A 20,001-nucleotide genomic window follows, 5' to 3' on the forward strand; every position below is an offset into this window, starting at 1 on the left:
GTAATATACAAATATACAGAAGACTTGAGTGTTTGTTGTGAATGTATAGGCAAAGTTACATTGAAATATTAACCATATTTAGCCCATAAGACATTAAGTGCAATCATATGAAACATCAATTAAATATCTGCCCTGCATTTAGAACAGTGTCCTGCATACTATTTCATGAAGAAAAACATAATTCACCGCTTTAAGAAATTTCTAAGGTATTTTATCTTCTAAGAAAAAAGTGACAAGTTTCTTGTGAACAACATTATTTATTAAGACCATTATCAAAAACAGGATTGATGATCATTATAGGATGGCTCTCGATAATGACTCCTACGGGTTGCCACTCTTCTTCAAAATGTTCTTAATCCTCCTGTCAAACTGCTCCCGCTCACTGATAAAAGAAAGTTTAAAGTTGTAGACAAAATTGTTATTGGAAATAATGGCAGGATGTCATGCTTGACCATTTCTCCTTTATAGCATCCTCACATACCTTTCGTCAATGACAGGCCCTTGTAGAAATTCCTCCTCAGCCTCCAGCATGGTGAGATTTTCCAAACCAGCAAGGGAACAGATGATGGACTATCAAAGAAAGAGTTAAGTCAAGATGGGTCACACCCCAAACAAGTAGTATCATTTCAGTATCAAAATTATATTTTAATTTTTTTGTACAACAAAACTGAGTGTCCTTTCTACATTAACCAAAACATTTGTTTTAAAGCAATTACAAAATAAATCTGAGGAGCACAGCTAACACAGGACCCACCTCTGGAAAAAGGACATCCATAATAAACTTGATTGTGTCACTGTGAGTTTGTGTGGTTGTTCTGTCCAGAAATGAAGTGATGTGAAAGTAGGTCATCATTTTGGTCCTTATTGTCAACGTATATATGCACAAGCATGGTCTTGGCAGAAGGATTGCAAAATATGTCAAGCCACTTTGATTTCTTTTGGCCACTGATGATGGACTGTGCAAAGAAAATTGATGATGTCATTAAAACATTGCCACATATGTCTCTGTAAGTCATTTATGTATTTATTAGACAAGCTATTGGTTAAAAGTGCAGTAAATATGTAAAATGCATTCTTGAACACATTTTTATTATTTCCAAGTATTATTACAGATGAGATCAATAACGTACATTACATAATATGATCATTTCTTTTATTCCATATGGGAATAAAGTTTTCAATTTGAGTTTGAACATGTTTGTGGTTGTTGGTGCTCGATTATTGATCTTTTGTTTTCTTAATACACATTAAGTACACAGAAAATTGTTTGCTGGCTAATTATTATGTTGACTGTGACGTTCTCACCTGAGATTAACTGTTAGTTCTGAATATGGGGCTCTCCATTGCTGTGTGTAGAAGTAACATTAGCTGCAGCTAACGTCACGTCAGTTCAGAGCAGGCTACACACACAACAGCCGCATGCTCTCTTCGCGGCGTTCTTGTGAAATACTACTACAATACACTAAGAAGTAAACAAGCACACCGCTCCCCTGAAAACACCACTTACCCGGCAGCCGCGAACAGTATGTAGATCCTGGAAATGCGCTAATCTATTGAAGGCGTCTGAACGTGAGGAGTCCTCCCAGATGAGGTCATCAGGTGAAAGGTCATCACGTGAGTCATTTATTTAGGGTTAAATTATTTTTCATTCATTTAACTAATAGTTAGATTGAGCTGGGCTTCACAAAATGGCCTTTTATTACAAAAAATATTTTTTTTTTGCCTTGACAAAAGGGCACTTTCGGCATTACGGGCCAAAGAGGCAGGTCCGCCCCCCCCCCTCTGCACGTGCCTGTGCTGAACGATGAGAAAGTGATTTGTTGAGATACAAATGGCTTTAGAAACACTTCTAACTCGAGAACCGCTTTGCACTGCCTTATGGGTAATTTTCGTCATTTCCATGGTGTTGATGGCGAATTAAAACCCAGAAAATGTGATGTAGTTATTTGTTCTGTAATATAGTGGCTAAATTTAGCCATTTAGTGAATAATTGTTGTAAATAAATGCACTGTGCAAGTTCAAGTTCAGTAAGTGAAATTAAAACAAATATGTGTTTATCAGCCATCTGCGTCCGGGGGTGATAACATACATCCAAACTGTGTTTACAGACATTTTCAATGTGTTATATTCGGTTTTATTTTTATGCACGTTTACCAGTGTGAATTGTTGCAAAGCAGATTTACAGGAAACGTATTTGAGAGAACAGTATGCACAAAATAAAGAATACTGAAATAAAACTAAATATGTTTATATAGTAATATTTTGCACATAAAACAATGTTTTGCTCTAGGGATTTTGCAGAAACTAGTAGTATAATATTATTAGCTCAATGCGCAGCAACGTTACCAGGGTTACCAACTGTCACGACAAGCCTTCATGCGGGTAAAGTAATTCCACATCAAATAGCAAACGTGAACCAAAAACATCGTAACTTGAAAACCATAAACATAAATACTTAGTTGTACAGTGTCTATGAAGAAAACGGCTTTAAGCACACGTTCGAAGCGCTGATAACATCTCGTTATGACGTCATCGCAGAGGCTATATAAAGACGAGCCGCGCTTCGGATCTTCAGTTGTTCTCTGAGCATCGCAGCGTTCTTGACGAGATCGGTTGAGCGCTGACTGAAGTCGACAATATTACTTTGTTCACGTCGATCATCACAGCAAATCTCGACGCTGAGGACACGATGAATCGCAGTCTGTCAGGTTCGTTACTAATTATTAACTTTCATAAAGCTTTGATAACATTTAAGACCGTTTGGGTCGTGTGAGTTCGGAAAATGTTTGGCTTTTTAAAAAACATTAAGTGTAAACGCATTTCACATTAGCGCAATATGCTAACTTCATACCGGTTACATTGAAAGTAAAATGGACATTTTAACACGTGTAAGTCCATTTAATTTTAAAACATCGATGGCCAAACTGCTTCTATGTGTCGTGTTTTGCTATTTTGTTAAGAAATGCACAATATTATCCCAAATAATCCCAGGTGCGCGTGGCCTTTTTGTTACAGCTCTTATTACGTGTCCATTTTTATCTAGTTATTGTTTGTAAAGCAAAAATACAAACACGCAGAGGATTTATTTGCTTTTAATCCCTTCATGTGTGAATTATGCCAGCCTCTGTCAGTTTTTCCACGTGTTGTTTATGCCCTTAAAACAAGTGCCCGGTTTCACAGACCAAGTTTAAGACGAGTCCCAGACTAAAGTTCATGTTTGACCTGTCTTACCTGAAAATAACTTGCCATGACATATCTTAAAACATGTCCGTGCCATTGTTCTGTCTCAAGATGCACACCAGTCATGTTTTTTATAAAAGTGCCTAAAATATCCCAATTCAACTAGGTGTAGCTTTAGTCCCGGTTTAAGTTGAGCCTTGTCTGTGAAACCGGGCCAAGATGTTTTTCCAAATATATATTTTCATTTGAGTCGAGCTTATTTTAACGGTTTCAACCACCTGTAAATAAATAATGACCCAATGCATTATAATCAACTGTCAACATTTAGCTTGTTTGTCAATTTGTTGAATTCAACTTTGTAAACTAACTATGGCTGTAAATGATCGTCTTGCCTTTATTTGGTTGTTTAGTGATATTGTTTTTTTCTCTCTGTTTAGAAGAGCAACCGACGCGGAGAGGCATATGTGCCTTCTTCAGAAGGAAACTGCAGGCTTTTAAAGGCCTTGCGAGCAACGGAGTGCAGCATCGTCTGGATGACCCGCTGCCCGGTGAGCCAGTCGTGGCCGAACCTCAGCCCGAGGTCGATTTAACCGGCCCGACTAAAGGTGAGTCCACTTTTAATGATACGTTGTCATTGTATTTATGGGATTCATTTTGGACAATTAGCATTGTGTATATTTCTATTTTTCTGTTGTGTGTTTTTCAGTGCCACTTGAGTCCATGTATGACTTACATGGGAAGAAGCTGCGGGAGGGCTTTCTTGTGGCTACTCGGAGATCCGACGGCCAAGAAGTAAGTTTAATTTTCCTAGCAGTGCACACACTGAATAAAGCATGTTGAAAAAACATTGATTAATATTGAAATGTGACTTGATCAAAATGCTATGAATATGAAAATATTCTTTAAGGATTTCTTGCGTTTGTTGAGGTGCTGATTCGGAGCGCTGCTATGAATGTTTATATACGTCATGTGTGCGGTGTGAGCTGGTGATGTACTTGAAGAGATTTGATAAATGTGCGCAAGTTTAAGTTTCATCAATTTACAAATGCTTGATGCTTTTTCTCTTCGCAGGTCTTGCTCAATGTTTTTCCCAGGAAGCCGAAACACAAAGTTTTTTTTGTAAGTTGAAAAGACTGCACAAGATTCAAAGAAATGTGATTTACGGGGGTCCAAAAGGAAAACCTGGACATGAAAATGAAGCTTTTCGTTTGTGAAAATTCATAGTAATGCAATGCTTGTCATAATTATGAAGGACGAGTGTTTATTAGTAACACATTCAAATACAAAATCTTTTCAATTCGAAGCACGTGTAAAGTATATTTTTATTAGTTAGACTTTTGCACCCCGCTGTATCTTAATACAAATACTTCATAGAAATGAAAGATTGTCAGCTAACCATTTTTGTTCATCATTTCTCTAGCCTGGGTACCGGAGCACCATTGACAAGAGAGTGGCCTGGAATGTGCTGCTCTCACGACGAGAGAGAAGCCAGCATGTGCAACAGCTGCATCGCTGGTTCGAGGGACCAAAAAAAATGGTCCTTGTGTATGAAAATCTCTCCACGAGCTTGGAGAAATACGTCATGAAGAGCGGTGGTAAACTGTGTGAAGCCGAGGCTCGGGGCCTAGTCAAACAGGCGGCTGAGGGAGTTAAACACTCCCTGGACCACGGCATATTTCACGAGACTGTCTTCGACACAAACTTCTTCATAGAAGAGAAGACCAAAATTCTGAAATTAAGCCTCTCTGGCGATGTGAAGCGCATCCCCAGCGTCCATGAAATCAGACAATTCAAGGGTAAGCGTGCGCACTTGTGCTGTGATGACATGTGATCCGTTCAGAAAGTTTTGAACATGATGTTCGGCGCATCCAAGCTTATTGTTGCAACAATAACACGCTGCTGGAATTTACTGTGGGTTGGGTGCCATGACACGTCCAATAGATATTCCCCAATCCAACAAGACACCGATATCTCGCTGTTGGACTAAACCGTGAAAATCTCTTAACTATGTTAACAGGACGAGCCACGGTCCTTCAAAAGCTGGCGACAGACAGATGCTACGCAGAATTTACAGCTGTTTGGCATCTCGGCGAACTGGCATATGAGATGATTTATGGTCACGAGAAAAAAAAGGGCAAAGAACCCAAGCTGGACTCCAGTTTATCCAGAGGTGAGAAACACACACAACAACATTAGTGTGCCACACGAAGAGAACATGAGATGCATAACTGATGCACTTTCTGTAAATTCTCTCTCAGAATGTCGTGACTTCATCAGCAAGTGCTTGAAGAGAAATCCACTGCACAGAATTAGTCTGTAGGAATTGATGGCACATGAGTGGATAAATGGAGTCGAGGAAGGTAAAGAAATATTGGCAGTGTAATATACAGTTGAACATTGAACATCTGAAACCATGAACGTGAAACGCCAAGAAGTCTTGTCATTCGTGACCCTGTCTGTGTAATCCAGCCTAAAGTCTTAATAACGTAATGATGAGATCGAGAGCATCGAAGTTTGATTTCAAGCATTCATTTCCATGTGATTTCAATCTGTGACATGGTTTGCAGGCCCATCAGACCCAGATGTGTCTGAGCCTGTCCCAGGTCCATTTCATGTGGGACACACGGCTGAGGTCGAGTTACCTGGGCCAACTACAGGTGAGGCCACTTTCAGTGATACATCGTCATTGTATTTTTATTTCTTTGATTATAAATAAACTGTTAGACAAACGTGACCCTGCCTGTCGAACCCCAGCTAATGTCACTGTTATTGGAATTCATTTAGTATATGAACATTTTCCTTTTGTGTGTTTTTTAGCGCCACTTGATTCCATGAATCAAGGAAATGAAAAGCAGCTGTTCGAAGGAGCGTTCATGATGACTCGAAAATCTGCTGGCAGAAAAGTGAGTGTAATTTTCACATGCTTTATAACGTATAGATCGACGTAGACTGGATAAAACAAAAAAAAGATTCATATTGAAACGTGACTTAAATGCTATGAAAGATGACAATATTTGTTTGTTTCTTGCTATATTTAGTATTTCTTGCATTTGTTGAGGTGCTGATTCTGAGCACTGCTATGAATGTTTATACATTGAGTTGATGTACTAGAAGAGGTCCTGTTGTCATTCAGCACAAATGTATACGATATACACAAGTGTAAGTTTAAGGTTCATCCATTTACAAATGCTTACGGACCTTCTCTTTGCAGGTCATCATGAAAGTTCTGACCCAGGATGCCGAAGGAGCGACGCATTCTTTGTGTAAGTCTAAAAGATTTGACAAGATTTAAATAAATGTCATCTACAGTGGGGTCCAAATAGCACCAAACCTGGACATGAAAATTAAGCTTTTAGTTTGTAAAAATACATCGTTTTGAAAATTTATCTAATGTCATAATTATAAAGGACAAGTGGTTATTAGTAACATAAATATTTCTGGAATAACACATTATATTTTGCACACACATTTTAAACAAGAAACATTTTGTAATTAATGCATTTTTAGCTCAAATTGATATATTGATACAACTGATAATTCTCTATTAAATTAGAAGGATTAGAAATAGTCTTTTTATTGGTTGTTTCAGACTTTTGGACCCCACCGTATCGTAATACAAATGCTTCATAGATCGGCTTTTGTAGTCCGCTAACCATTTGTTGAACATTTCTCTAGCCTGGGTTCAGGAGGACTGTTGATGTTCGACAGATAAATCTGTTGAGACAGAAAGAGGCATCCTGAGGTAGAGGTAACGTAAGTTAAGTAAGAAAAGGCAAGTCTTTGGTAATTCTCTGTTAAGATAAGAAACATTAGAAATAGTATTTTACAGTATTTTTATTAATCTGCATTTAAAAAAAGCATGTAGTATGTACAGAAGTAAATGTAAATTCTCTATTAAGATAAGAAACATTAGAAATAGTATTTTATAGTATTTTTATTAGCCTGCATTTAAAAAAGCATGTAGTAGTATCTACAGAAGTAAATGTAAATGTAAATTCTCTATTAAGATAAGAAACATTAGAAATAGTATTTTATAGTATTTTTATTAGCCTGCATTTAAAAAAGCATGTAGTAGTATCTACAGAAGTAAATGTAAATGTAAATTCTCTATTAAGATAAGAAACATTAGAAATAGTATTTTATAGTATTTTTATTAGCCTGCATTTAAAAAAGCATGTAGTAGTATCTACAGAAGTAAATGTAAATGTAAATTCTCTATTAAGATAAGAAACATTAGAAATAGTATTTTATAGTATTTTTATTAGCCTGCATTTAAAAAAGCATGTAGTAGTATCTACAGAAGTAAATGTAAATGTAAATTCTCTATTAAGATAAGAAACATTAGAAATGGTATTTTATTAGTCTGCATTTAAAAAAAGCATGTAGTATGTAGTAGTATGTACAGAAACAAGTGTAAATGTAAATTCTCTATTAAGATAAGAAACATAAAAATACTATAAAATACTATTTCTAATTAGTTTTCTCAGAATTTCTGTGACTGCGGTTTTCACTGCCTGCATTTAAAAATGTAGTAAGTACAAAAGCGAACCGAATTTTGTAGTAGTAGGATGTAGTATGTACAGAAGCAAACTGAATAAAGTCTCAAGATGCTGTAGTTATGCTGTGTTCACACCAAACGTGAAGCATTGTGTTCCTCGCTTTGTTACTCGCGGGATTAGTTCATTTTATTTGCGTGACTGACGAGAAAAACTGCAACGTTGAGTGTCTTAACGCGAGTTCGCGTCTATGCGCATCTTTTTATTGACTTTGTATGTAATTTACTCTCGCCAAACGCTTGATTCGTGTTTGGTGTGAACACAGCATTAACGCTCTACATCCGGACGTGCCAAAACAGTAGTTGTAAATGCACAGTCTTGTGCAAAAACTGCTCGGCACAGGTAGTTTTTTGCCCATTATCCCGATTTCGCATTGCATGTAAACGCCTTTACTGGTTTTCTCTCAGTTTTGTTCATGTCTGACAGCGTAATAGTAAAAGTACTTCCAAACGGAAGTAACAGTAAAATAACGCACAAGTCCGCTGTCAAATCATGCAGTTAATGTAGAAATGAAAAAAACTATTGTTGTATTTGCAGGTACTGCGGACATAAGTACATAAGAGATATAAAAATACAGCTTCTGAACGATTTCCCACAACAATTTTAATTACTAGACAGACTATCGATGGTGACGTCAATGCACATGAGAAACCTGACAAGGTTTTCTGCATGGCTGGTTTATTTATATGCATGTAAATGCGTGAAAACACAACGCGGGCTGCACGTACATGCATCCTCTTTACTATGGCAAGCCGATGGTGTCACAATTACGCCATAGATTGAGTGCGTTTATATCCGAATGCCTTTTTGACGGCGTTTTAAACAGTATTTGCGCCGCAAAATACGGCGTCGCGATTCCAAACGCTGTAAAAATCGCGTGAAAAGTCATCCATAACGCCGTATTTAACGGCATTCTAAGGCGCTTGAAAAGCGCCGCCTTTTGCGACGCTGTCTTGCCATATGATGGTGTAAAAAAACGCCTTTTGGTTGCACAGAGTGCGCGTTATTTACGGTGTGTTGTCTGTTGTATAATGAGCCCCTCCCGCTGATTTCCGCAGCCAGAACTGAGCCAGACCAGAACAATTTACCACTGATCATTTTACAGGATTTTATTATGTGCGCAGTGTTACCTTTGCTAACATTAAACAAATCATTGCTTGCTTTCCGAAGAAGCAACTTCTCTTTGGAAATGTTAAGTTACACAACGTGGTCAGCAATTGTTTAAAGGCCAACCAATCCCATTGTAATGTATCCTGCTTATTACATAAAGCGCGTATTGTATTAGCTAATTTCCAACACCAGAAATCACTCCTGGTATAAGCGAGGTCAGCCAGAGTAAAAAGTAAACTGCATTCCCTTTAAGCAGAGTTTGAGGACTGAGAGTGGTAGTCTGCTGGTTAGCGTGATTGACTCGCAATTGCTAACGGCATGAAACGTATGTTCGAACAGTAATAGATTTTACATTTACGCATTTAGCAGACACTTTTATCCAAAGCGACTTACAGGGGCCTTTTAGTCTTGCATGTCTTTTATCGGTAGCCCATGCGATTGTAGTTTCCAGATTACAAAAATTGACTGCATTTCCAAAGAGATGTCGCTTCTTCGGAATCCTGTAAAATGATCAGTGGTAAATTGTTCTGGTCTGGCTCAGTTCATCAGTGATTGGGTGAGAACAGTTCAAATTTACTGGCTGCGGAAATCAGCGGGAGGGGCTCATTATACAACAGACAAAACGCCTTAAATAACGCACGTTCTGTGCAACCGAAAAGGTGTTTTTTACGCCATCATATGGCAAGACAGCGGTGCAAAAGACGGCACTTTTCAAGCACCTTGGAACGCCGTTAAATACGGCGTTATGGATGACTTCGCATGTTTTTTTACGGCATTTGGAATCGCGATGCCGTATTTTGCGGCGCAAATGCTGTTTAAAACTGGATATAAACGTGCTCAATCTATGGCGTAATTGTGACACCATCGGCTTGCCATAGCGTTGTATGAAGCGGACGCGTGTCCGCGCAGCGGACTCTTTGCGGATTTATTTAATTATACAGCTTTATTTATTTTTTCAAAAGGGAGACTGAGTGACCGTAAGAATGGTGTTAAGTTTGCTGTAAAAATGCATTTGTTTTAACTCTTACTTTAAATTAAGGGTCATCGTAACTAACACCACAAACAAACCGTGATATTCCCAGAGACTGTTATCATACGTGAAAATCTCCTACTGTTTTGACACATCTAGAGTTGTAACAGTATGTGTCAATAAGCTCTTTGTGCAAATTTCGCTGCCCAATTTGCATCATTGCTGTCGTCCGGCTCAAGTTCACCTCTATTTGCGCCTTTGCATTGATATTTTGTATGTAATTTTCTCGCTCATAAAGTGCCGTTTGCTCTTGGTTATTAAATACGTTTAAATGCAGTTTTCATTGACAGGAACATTCTTATTGCTTTACTCTTTAAAAATAAAAATAACTTAACCCTTCTGTCTCTCAACTCATTTTGTCCTTTTTGACTTTGTAGCATCAGTTTGTTTTTTGTCCATTTTTATCTGTAGTAAAAATCTGCATAATAATAATGCACAACTAAGGTTTTTGCTCTAGATGGCGCAACTCTAGATGGCGCAGTCCTAAAGTCTAAACCAATCTGACATAATAACTTTACTCCACGGCGCAGCTGATTGGTTCCTTCCGTATCAGCAGCCAATGAGCTTGCTGCTCTGTTTAAATCTTGGTTGGTGATTGTTGGATCTGCTACAAGGTGATCACGTAAGCTATGCAGGTTTTTTCATGTTATATGTGCAGCAACAGCATTGCTTATATGCACACGGCAGTATGTTGTGGCTGTATTGGCAGTAGCAAGTCTCCGTACTTGCTCCCAGTTCTGTAGTACTTGAGTCCGGACTCTAGGGCTGCAACTAGGGCTGCACGATTATGACAAAAATCATTATTGTCGATTATTCCCCTTGTAATTGTAATTGCGATTATTTATTTAGATTATTAGCCCTTAACATTTTAATTGTATTTTTTGTTTTATTATTGCTTTTTATTTAACAACCGCATGCCATACTCTTTAAATAAACATCCAAAAACAAAGCTGTGTTCCTGAAATACTTTATTTCTGATACAGTATAAGCTCAAATATGGTTCCACTCGACCATAAATCAGTAGTTGTCGAGTAATTCGCCACTTTTTTCAAATCTATTTCAACGTCTTCCCGGCTTTTTGAATAAAGTGCAGGTAATGCAACTTGAGAGAAGTGGTTGCGGGAGGGAAAGACATATCTCTTATCCAATGTGTTTATTCGCTTTTTAAACCCTGCACTGCAAACAGTGTTAATTGGGGTGATGTTTTTCGCTATGAAATAACCAATCGCGTCTGTTATCTCAGTTTGCTGTCGAGAGCCGGCTGGAAACGGAGAAACGCTAAGCAATGATTCGGTAATTGATATCGGTGTCGACGGTCGCGATCGATTCAAACTTGCTTTCTCTTTCGCTTTAATGCACTCTTCATATTGCACTCTGTGATTGAACTTCATGTGATTGTACAGGTTTGTTGTGTTAGACAGTGGTGCAGCAACAGTTTTTCGACATAACATTTGCTTGCACAATATTACTTTCTGTTCGACGTCGTTGCTAGTAAATCCAAAATAATTCCATACCACAGATGATGCTTTTCGTTTTGGTACTAATTCTTGCATCTGCCCAGTACTTGACAAGTCATGCGATGTTCTTTTATCAGCACACGTTTAGTGTGAACTAACATCCTTCAACATGCATTTAGAGAATCCGCTCACAACCGCATAGAAAATAAACTGTCTGGTTGTTGTTAAGGCCACGCCTACATATTCATGATGGGCTGCTGATTTGCTACTGCTTCTAACGTGCAACAAACCTGCTGACATGCACAGAAAATAAGCATGAATGGACAGTTGTAATCGCTGCTTTTAACGATTACATAATCGTTGGACCTGTAATCGTAATCTCGATTAGTTTTTCGATTAATTGTGCAGCCCTAGCTGCAACAAACTATTATTTTGATAATCGATTAATCTAACGATTATTTGACTAATCATCAATCGTTGTCCAGATTAATCAGTAGGTTTTGATTGATTATTCAGTTTTTGCAATTCATTAAAATATTGATTTTGACCTATTTTAACTAATAAATAAAGCAAGGACATTATTTCAGCTTTTGAAAATAGCTGAGTGAACTTCGAGACAGCTGAATGGAGAAATGTGCTTCAGGTTTCTGTCTTCCATCAATAGTCAAACTGCTGCTACTGTGCCTTGCCTTATTTAAAACATTGACACATTTCACAGTTTGATTTCTAAGCTTGCAATTTTTCCCCAAATTCAGTTTGATTCAATATCAGTTTATTTGGATATATAAAGTAGGTTGTTAGACTACATACAGTGCATTCAAGCTATACATTTTTAAACAGTAAGTCTCTTTTTTTATGGAAGTGTCTGCTAAAAGCATGAATGTAAATGTTAAAAGTTTTTTTTCTTAAGTAAAAACACAACTAATGTAAAAACTATACAGGGAACCAAGTCAGTACAACACCATACCATTAAACGTTAAAATTATACAACTTATTTGTATACAACTCCATATACTGTATTTTAAAATAACTAATGATTCTAAAGACTGATCAATTACACAACTTTAGATAAATATAGGCTACTCCAGCTGGAAAGAAACAATAGAAACCCAATAGAACCCATCAAAGAAATTTGAATGGTTTCTATTGAAAAACCATTATAAACAAACTTTTTTCATTAAAACTGTTACAAAACTCATTTTTGTAGTGCGTCTTGGTCATTATTCCCACCAATAGAATTCATCACGTACCAATAAACATTAGACCATTATAGTTTCCATTAAAACCAATTCAATTACCATAATCCATGACATGTTCTATGGTATTTTGGGCAGGATTCTATTGTTTATTCAGCCGGGATGTTTAGTCATTTTGACGATTCGTCGACATTATCCATAACGATTGTCGACAAATAATTTTGTTGTAGAGTAGTCGTTAGATTTCACATGTTTTTAAGGGCCCGCAATAACGTGGTTTGACTTGTGGGGCGCTGTAGCGCGACTACCCTTCATGAAACAACGCAATAGAAGAACATGCCACTTGCCACCTCAACAATGGTGTTGATCATCAAACTATTTCAGATAAACGGATGAACTGCAATGCATGCTGGGAGTCATGAATGAGTTTGTACTGTGATGTTACCCAGTATGCCTTGCAGCATGAAGCTTTCTTTTGTTGATTGTCACTATTGATGAGTTTCATACACTGATTCTTGATGTCTGATTCATTCACCGATTTCAAAGTTTGTGTGTATTTTCTGTCAATTGCAAATCGTTTGCATGTGCTTTTATGCGAACGTACAATGTCTGCCAAATTTCAAAAGGGAAAGCAAAGTCTATTTGCAAATGGACTTTGTTTTTCCTTTTGAAATTTAGCAGACATTGTTTCCAGCATTCAGAAACAATGGGGAGAGAGACAGGAGTGAAGCGCGATCAACTACAAGTGATTGAGCAGTGAGCATAGAAACACACCTTTTCGCATGAGTAATTAAAATCAGAAAAAATAATGACTTTGATTCCTTTCAGTTCTTTTAAAGATAACTGTCAAGAGGTTGTCTGTGATCTTAATCCCATGCGAATCGTAATTTGTAAAGTAAAAATTCTCCCACAAATTACCTAACGTTACCATGTTTTGACGAACACCGAGGTCCTGTGATAACATTAGTCCCGTGCGAATCGGCATCTCTGTGATTTGGCGGGCTCATATATCCTTTTTCAAGGTTTCATCCACCGTTTGCGACTCATGGAGGCTGTTTTGAAGTGTTTTGATATTATTTCGGGTGCTGGGTCATACCATACCTGCCAACACTGTCGTTTTGGCCGTGAGTCTCCCGTTTTGTTATTTCTCATGGAAACTCCCGTAACATTTGAAACCCATTGAGTGATGTTCTGTCCGGCTCACGATTGCGGGTCTCAAATGCTGACAGGTACGGTCATATATCATTATACGCCATACAACTATATACAAATTATACGCAAAGCCTTGCCATCATATCCGGGAAATAAGTCTAAGTTTGAGTAAAATCACAGGTATCACTTATCCCGTGCGAATTTGCCACATGAAATCCAGATGTGGGGAGGTCATTTCTAAATCACACGAGATCCCCAGATAAAAATCCTGTGCGGAAGGGCTCTATAGTCATGTTATCTGTGAGTTTTGAGATATTCATTAAGTTATCTTTTGTACAGAAACCTGTCAATCAATGGCAGGGGTGGGCTTATTCAACGGGGCATGTTTGTATCAGGAAGTGACATCATTCACCGTCGCAGTGGTGGCAGTCAGTCAGTCTAACACCAAGGTGACACCGTCAGGGCGACACCGGTTGTGGCTAAAGGGATTCAGCTACAGCTAAAAGACAAAATAACTATAATGGAACACACGAGGACCAGATGCAAGTTTCATATAGAGAAAATCTTGACAATGAATCACAATTTTGGCACTTAACAAGTATAATTTAAAGAAGTTCAACAGGCTCAATAAACAGATGAACACAAACTCACTAAAACACTGGAGCACAAGTTTGTCTTTGTCTCACAATGTTATGATACATAAATAAAGAGTTTTGTCATTTATTATTAACTTGTTATATGCATACTGAACAACAATGATAATGCAGGGTGCTGTTTATTTATGCAAAGTGAACATGTTTTGTTATGGTTTACAACATGTATTAATCATGATGCAAAATACGGTCACAGTGTTGTCAATAAATGTCATGTCCTCGCTTTGACTTCGGAGTACTGCAAAAACGAATAGCATAAACAAACAAACAAACATGTGTGGAGGAATGTTGCAGAAGGTGATGATTATCCATCCTGCACTGAAGTTTCACATGCTAAGTGATGCCGCTCTGAGCCCAGAGTTCCAGCGCGAGTTATTTCCAAACAAACAAAAAAACTGCACTGTTTTCAACGCCGATTGTGAGTGCAGTTGTAATAGTTTACAAAACAGCAAGCGTTTACTTCACTCCTCATGTGTTCAGCTGTATCACTTTCCTACTGTATCTAAGTTCCGGTCTGTATCTAACTTCCCGATACCAACACGCCCCGTTGAATAAGCCCACCCCCGCCATTGATTGACAGGTTTCTGTACAAGTCAGAGGAAACTCAAATGCAAGGCTTAATACGCGACGCCAGAGGAAGTGAAATAGCATATGGGGAATTGCTGTTGTGATTTAATTATGGCAGTGTCGTAACTCGTAAGAGAGGTAAATCATTTGCAAATAGACTTTGCTTTTCCTTTTGAAATTTGGCAGACATTGTACGTTCGCGCAAATGCAAACGATTAGCATTTGTGTTTGAATTATGTCACAATTTTAACACAAACAAATAGAAAACGCTTTTGCAAATGCAGTTTGAAATTCCTTTTGAAATCAGTCCGCGAAATCATTCCATAGATTTCTTTGTTGTATGAGTGTCCAATTATTAGTGTAATGCTTCATTTAAAGAATAAAAACTGTCTGGGAATTTAGTAAGTTGTTCATAAAATCTTATAGAGGTTAAAGTTGATGTATACATTATATCAACCCGGGATCACGCCAAAGCGTGTAACACTCCGTCGTCAAAGAAGCGCAAACGTGATGCTGCCAGACGAATTAGAGACAAACGGCGGCAGAAATCCAGGATAAACATCGGTGTATCTATTACCAGATGGAAGGCACTGTTGAAAGACAAATGTTTTCAAGGCGACGCCGAAGTTGCCTGTTTTCTGCTAGACTGGTAAGATAATTCAACATTTTCAATGTTTCCACTTTTTCAATGTTTACCAAACAACTGTTTTGTTGAAACGGTGACGTTAGCATTTTATACAAATGGCCATATAACCTCCGAATAATAATGTTTTTACGTCCCTGCGGTACGTACTCCGGTTGTTCCTGACTTTACAAAGGGGGAGACAAACGTCTACTAACTTACACTTAACTGCCTATGTCGCTGTCAGATCAAACGCTTTGAACAGCGTTGCTATTTACGATTAGCTAACTTTAGTTACTTCACTACTCTCAGCGTGTACTAGATAACATGCAAGAAATATATCTAATTATAGAATTGTAACAGTAACTTTCGCAATAGAATACATGTTAAATGATTAATTACGTTAATATATTGCCTTACCTTTGTAAAGAAACATCGTTGCTTGTATCACTGCTATCCGCTGTCTCAGTAGACGACATCTTTTTTTACTGTTGCGGCCACCGTCATACTTCGAAAGGGAGGGGTGAGCAAATGACTCAGAGATTTGTTGCAAAACTATAATACAACGCTAGTGGCCGCTGATTTTCAAGAACTGCGCCTTTAATTGTACTTTTATATCAAATAAAATATATTTTATTAAAACACGCACCAAAAACAGTATAAAAACATTACGAACAGGTCGAGTTGCATTCCGAGTCTTCTATAGCTGTACGAAATCGAGGGAGCACAGCAGGTTTTAATCATAGACGACCGCGCTCCAGCAAGGGCTCTCACTAAATCCTTGGTGTTTCGAATCTGACGTCATCACGCAGCCGTGTTTTTTGGGAAGTTTAACAATAGGCTTGTTCGAGATGGCTAAATTCTGCGCAGAATCGATCACCGGTGATCAGGGCAAGATGCATGTCGGTTAGAAATGTGTCTGAGTTACGTCCGCCTTGGTCTGATGTCATGCTGACGTGTGCCAAAATACGTCTCGGTTACGACTAACCTCTGTTCCCTGATGGAGGGAACGAGACGTTGTGTTGAGAGACAGACTGGGGTTTGATCTTGAGAACCTATCATCTCCGAGAGGAATTTTAAAACGCCCATTTAAAATTTTTTTTTAAATGGGCAACACACACGCCAGTCCCCGCCCCGTGCATACGGGTATAAAAGGAAGATGGAGGAGGTCATTCATTCACCCTTTGGGCTGAGGAACTTGAGAGACATCTCCCGGTCGCTGCATGGGGTCGGCGAAGCGTTGTGGCATGAAGACAGACTGGGGACCTATCTTTACACGACACGGCGCTGAGCCGTATCACGACCTCAAGCGAAGCGACACTGACTGGACTTAGCGAGTCACAAGTGAGCACTACTGCGAGACGTAACGAGGGGCAACAATCCTAGTATAGGGGTCCACCTGAGCAGTGGCGACTCTACCAGTACTGGACTTGGTTCCAACAGACCACTCCGTCCGGTCTGTTAACCATAATGCAAAAAATGCTTAGTGATGGATGGAATGCCTGTACTCACCCTAAGGGGGGAAGTAGGGAGGCAAGACGTTGGAGGTTGGGTCTTTCTCCCCAGAGGGGAGCGCCTGCAGGTTCACCATTTGGTCCCGGAAAGAAGTGGTGGGAACTTTGGGCATGTAACCAGGCCGGGGTCTCAGGATATCGTGAGAACTACTGGGCCCGAATTCTAGGCACCCGTGCTTTTCTGCTCAGAGTTGATTTCTTGTCAACTTCAGGCACTCAGAGTGCTCCGCCAAAAACGTGAGGCGCAGCAGGCGGCAAAACGCGATGCGCCCGGCCCGCATAAGCAGCGCGCAAAACGCTCCCTGCCAACTGAAAACGATTCAAAAAAGGTGCGTCTAACAGCAAAAGGTGCGTTCTGTCTGATCAGGCCCTTACTCCATAGGATTATAATGTAAAACAGATGCTAGCAGCTTCAAAAAAAGACGTCAAGTGTGTTCATGGCCAATATGTAGTTGCTGTAAAAATAGTTTTTGTGTTTGTTTGTTAGACATGGATCCTAAATGCTTTGCTTTTTCCTAAAACACATTAAGTCGCATGTTAAAATGAAATGTGTTATGCATTTGTGTGGAGAATTAGGTTTGTTCAGGACTGAAAGGAGTCGGTTGTGAAATCCTTTCAGTGCATAGTCTTGTAATATTGTCAAGTGCTATGAGTTACATGAATTTTCTGTGTGAGTTTTTGGAGACCCCATTACTCAAATCAACGGAGTACTGTCAGGTTATTCTTATTTCAGTCAGGGTTTCTTATTTTAACAAACACATAATCTTTTACACTTCACATAGACTATAATTTCTATATACTCTGTAATTCATATGCTTAGTTTGATTTACACAACAACATGTTTTTGCAACAACGACATGTACGCCGAGTAAATTATCATTCATGTGTTCCAAACTTTACTGAAACAATATGCAACAATATGACTTAACTTAGTCTAGCTTTGTCAACAAATAGTTTTTACAGCGTATTAAATAATCAGAATATTCAGGCCCAGGGGCTTATGGGTATTCCTCATTACATTTTCAACTGATCAGTTTAAAGGGACAGTTCATCATTTACTCACCCTCAGATTGTTCCAAACCTGTATACATTTTTTTGTTCTGCTGAACACAAAGGAAGATATTTGTAAGAATTTCAGCAACCAAACAGATCTCATAAATACGATGGAAGTTAATGGGGTATGAGATCTGTTTGGTTACTGACATTCTTACAAATATCTTCCTGAGGGTGCAAATGATGACAGATTTTTCATTTTTGGGTGAGTTATCTCTTTAAGTTTAATGCACTTAAATGTATGTATGTGCATGGGTTACAATCGCTGACAGTAAACCCCTGATGACAGCCTATGGTTATATGACTATAATTATTTAATGTGAAACTGAGATTTTCTCAAAGGCTTTTCTCAAGTTGTTACAGCAAATGTACTATACCAGTGGTAATTAAACATGAATGATCAAAGTCACATGCCTTGGCCAATCACATGCCTGATAGCTGTGACCAGTTTTCACCCATTGTACATCCAAAAACAATAGACCAGCTAGTCTCTTTGTCAAGTAGAAAAGGGCTTGAAATGTTCTGAGTAAACACTTCAAATTTTTTGATCTGGCAAATGATGGCATATAATATGTGTAAATCTTAAAGGGATTAAACGCAGGAAAGCCTTACTTTAAACTAAATTCTACTCCACCTGTCTGTCCAGGAACACACTCTCTGTTGTACTTCTGCACGTGTATAGAAACATGAATATGGAAAAGTTCACAGTTGTTGGGATGGTTGATGATCAGCAGTTCATGTACTTTGACAGCAACACAATGAAAGCTGAACCAAAGACAGAGTAGATGAGAATGAAGGAGCAGAATACTGGAACAGAAGGACTGGGCATGTCCTTGATCACTATCAGAAATACAAACAATGTATGCATATTAGTTCCAAACAACCAGTCCATGTCAGGTATATTGTCACAAACCAACCACCATACATACAACCACATCTTTTCAATGAAAACAACATCAAGTCGAACACAGGTATGTGTACGATAAAATAAAGCTTTTATAATATGGCAGTTTGTTGTGAGCAGGTTTTTTACGTGGGACGATTCAGCGTAACTTAAGCACTGCATGCAATTGTGACTATATTGCTAAATAAGAATGTACATAAAACAACAGTAATATGGCATTACATGACTAATCTACTGATTTTGTGCTTTTGCACAACTATAAAATCTTGTTAAAATTTTTTCTTGTATGTTTTTAGAAAGCTTTTTCAAAAGCTATAAATATAAAGGCGTTGAGAAAGTTTATTATTGTGTGTTTATATTGTGCTGGTTTATTGCAGCTTCTGACAACTTTATTGTGAAATGTTTGGTGTCTGCACTGTTGCAGTCATTGTTGGATGTGTGTTGGCTCTTATTGCCTTTGCTGTTAAAAAGAACATTTCTGTGTTTAATTCATTATTAACCCACATTTTATTTCTTCATTGTTACAGTCTATGAGAAGGGCAGCGTATTCTTTTCTTTACGTAGAAATGAGTTTGATCTCATATGTGACTTTGTTTGCTTTTAAAATGTTACAGTGTCTCTCAGTAACACCTTTTATTTTATTTCACAGCCACAGATGATTCATTACAAATGACAGCAAAATGGAAAATGGTTTTGTTCTGTTTATTTTCAATGTAACCACATGTGTTGACCGTATTTTGTGAGCGGAGTATTTTTTATCCATACATGTATTTGCTCATTCATTATATTCATATACTTATTATCTGCCATTTTACACCGTTATTTTTCTGTTTTCTATACTGTTGTTTCATTTTATACTGGGTCTATTTTGTCTAGTAACTTACATTTGAGTGAATGTTTCTAGTCAGATGAGGTCAGACTGCAGTCTAAAAACTTTTTTGTGTGTTCAGTTAAGGACATCACATAAACTAACACATCCTTTTTAAGAGTGCACTGAAAAGCATCTA

The 20,001-nt window shown here is 38.2% G+C and overlaps 2 protein-coding genes across 2 annotated transcripts; one reads left to right on the forward strand and one right to left on the reverse strand.

The window, feature by feature from the left end:
* Positions 1-221: 221 nt before the first annotated feature.
* On the reverse strand, positions 222-1,598 carry LOC130567293 (PWWP domain-containing DNA repair factor 3A-like). The gene is made up of 5 exons (XM_057355288.1): positions 1,508-1,598; positions 1,306-1,346; positions 755-956; positions 482-570; positions 222-382 (listed from the first exon to the last, which is right to left on the reverse strand). The coding sequence occupies exons 3-5, from the start codon at positions 851-853 to the stop codon at positions 322-324; spliced, it is 249 nt and encodes an 82-aa protein (XP_057211271.1). The 5' UTR covers positions 854-956; positions 1,306-1,346; positions 1,508-1,598; the 3' UTR covers positions 222-321.
* Positions 1,599-2,592: 994 nt separating this feature from the next.
* On the forward strand, positions 2,593-7,140 carry LOC130567359 (serine/threonine-protein kinase pim-3-like). Its single transcript, XM_057355388.1, has 11 exons — positions 2,593-2,708; positions 3,618-3,785; positions 3,887-3,972; positions 4,252-4,299; positions 4,601-4,976; positions 5,198-5,350; positions 5,439-5,540; positions 5,748-5,837; positions 5,998-6,083; positions 6,392-6,443; positions 6,856-7,140. The coding sequence occupies exons 1-7, from the start codon at positions 2,690-2,692 to the stop codon at positions 5,498-5,500; spliced, it is 912 nt and encodes a 303-aa protein (XP_057211371.1). The 5' UTR covers positions 2,593-2,689; the 3' UTR covers positions 5,501-5,540; positions 5,748-5,837; positions 5,998-6,083; positions 6,392-6,443; positions 6,856-7,140.
* The last annotated feature ends 12,861 nt before the right edge of the window (positions 7,141-20,001 follow it).

Source organism: Triplophysa rosa, linkage group LG16 (genome assembly GCF_024868665.1).
Source record: "Triplophysa rosa linkage group LG16, Trosa_1v2, whole genome shotgun sequence".
Taxonomy (NCBI): Eukaryota; Metazoa; Chordata; class Actinopteri; order Cypriniformes; family Nemacheilidae; genus Triplophysa; species Triplophysa rosa.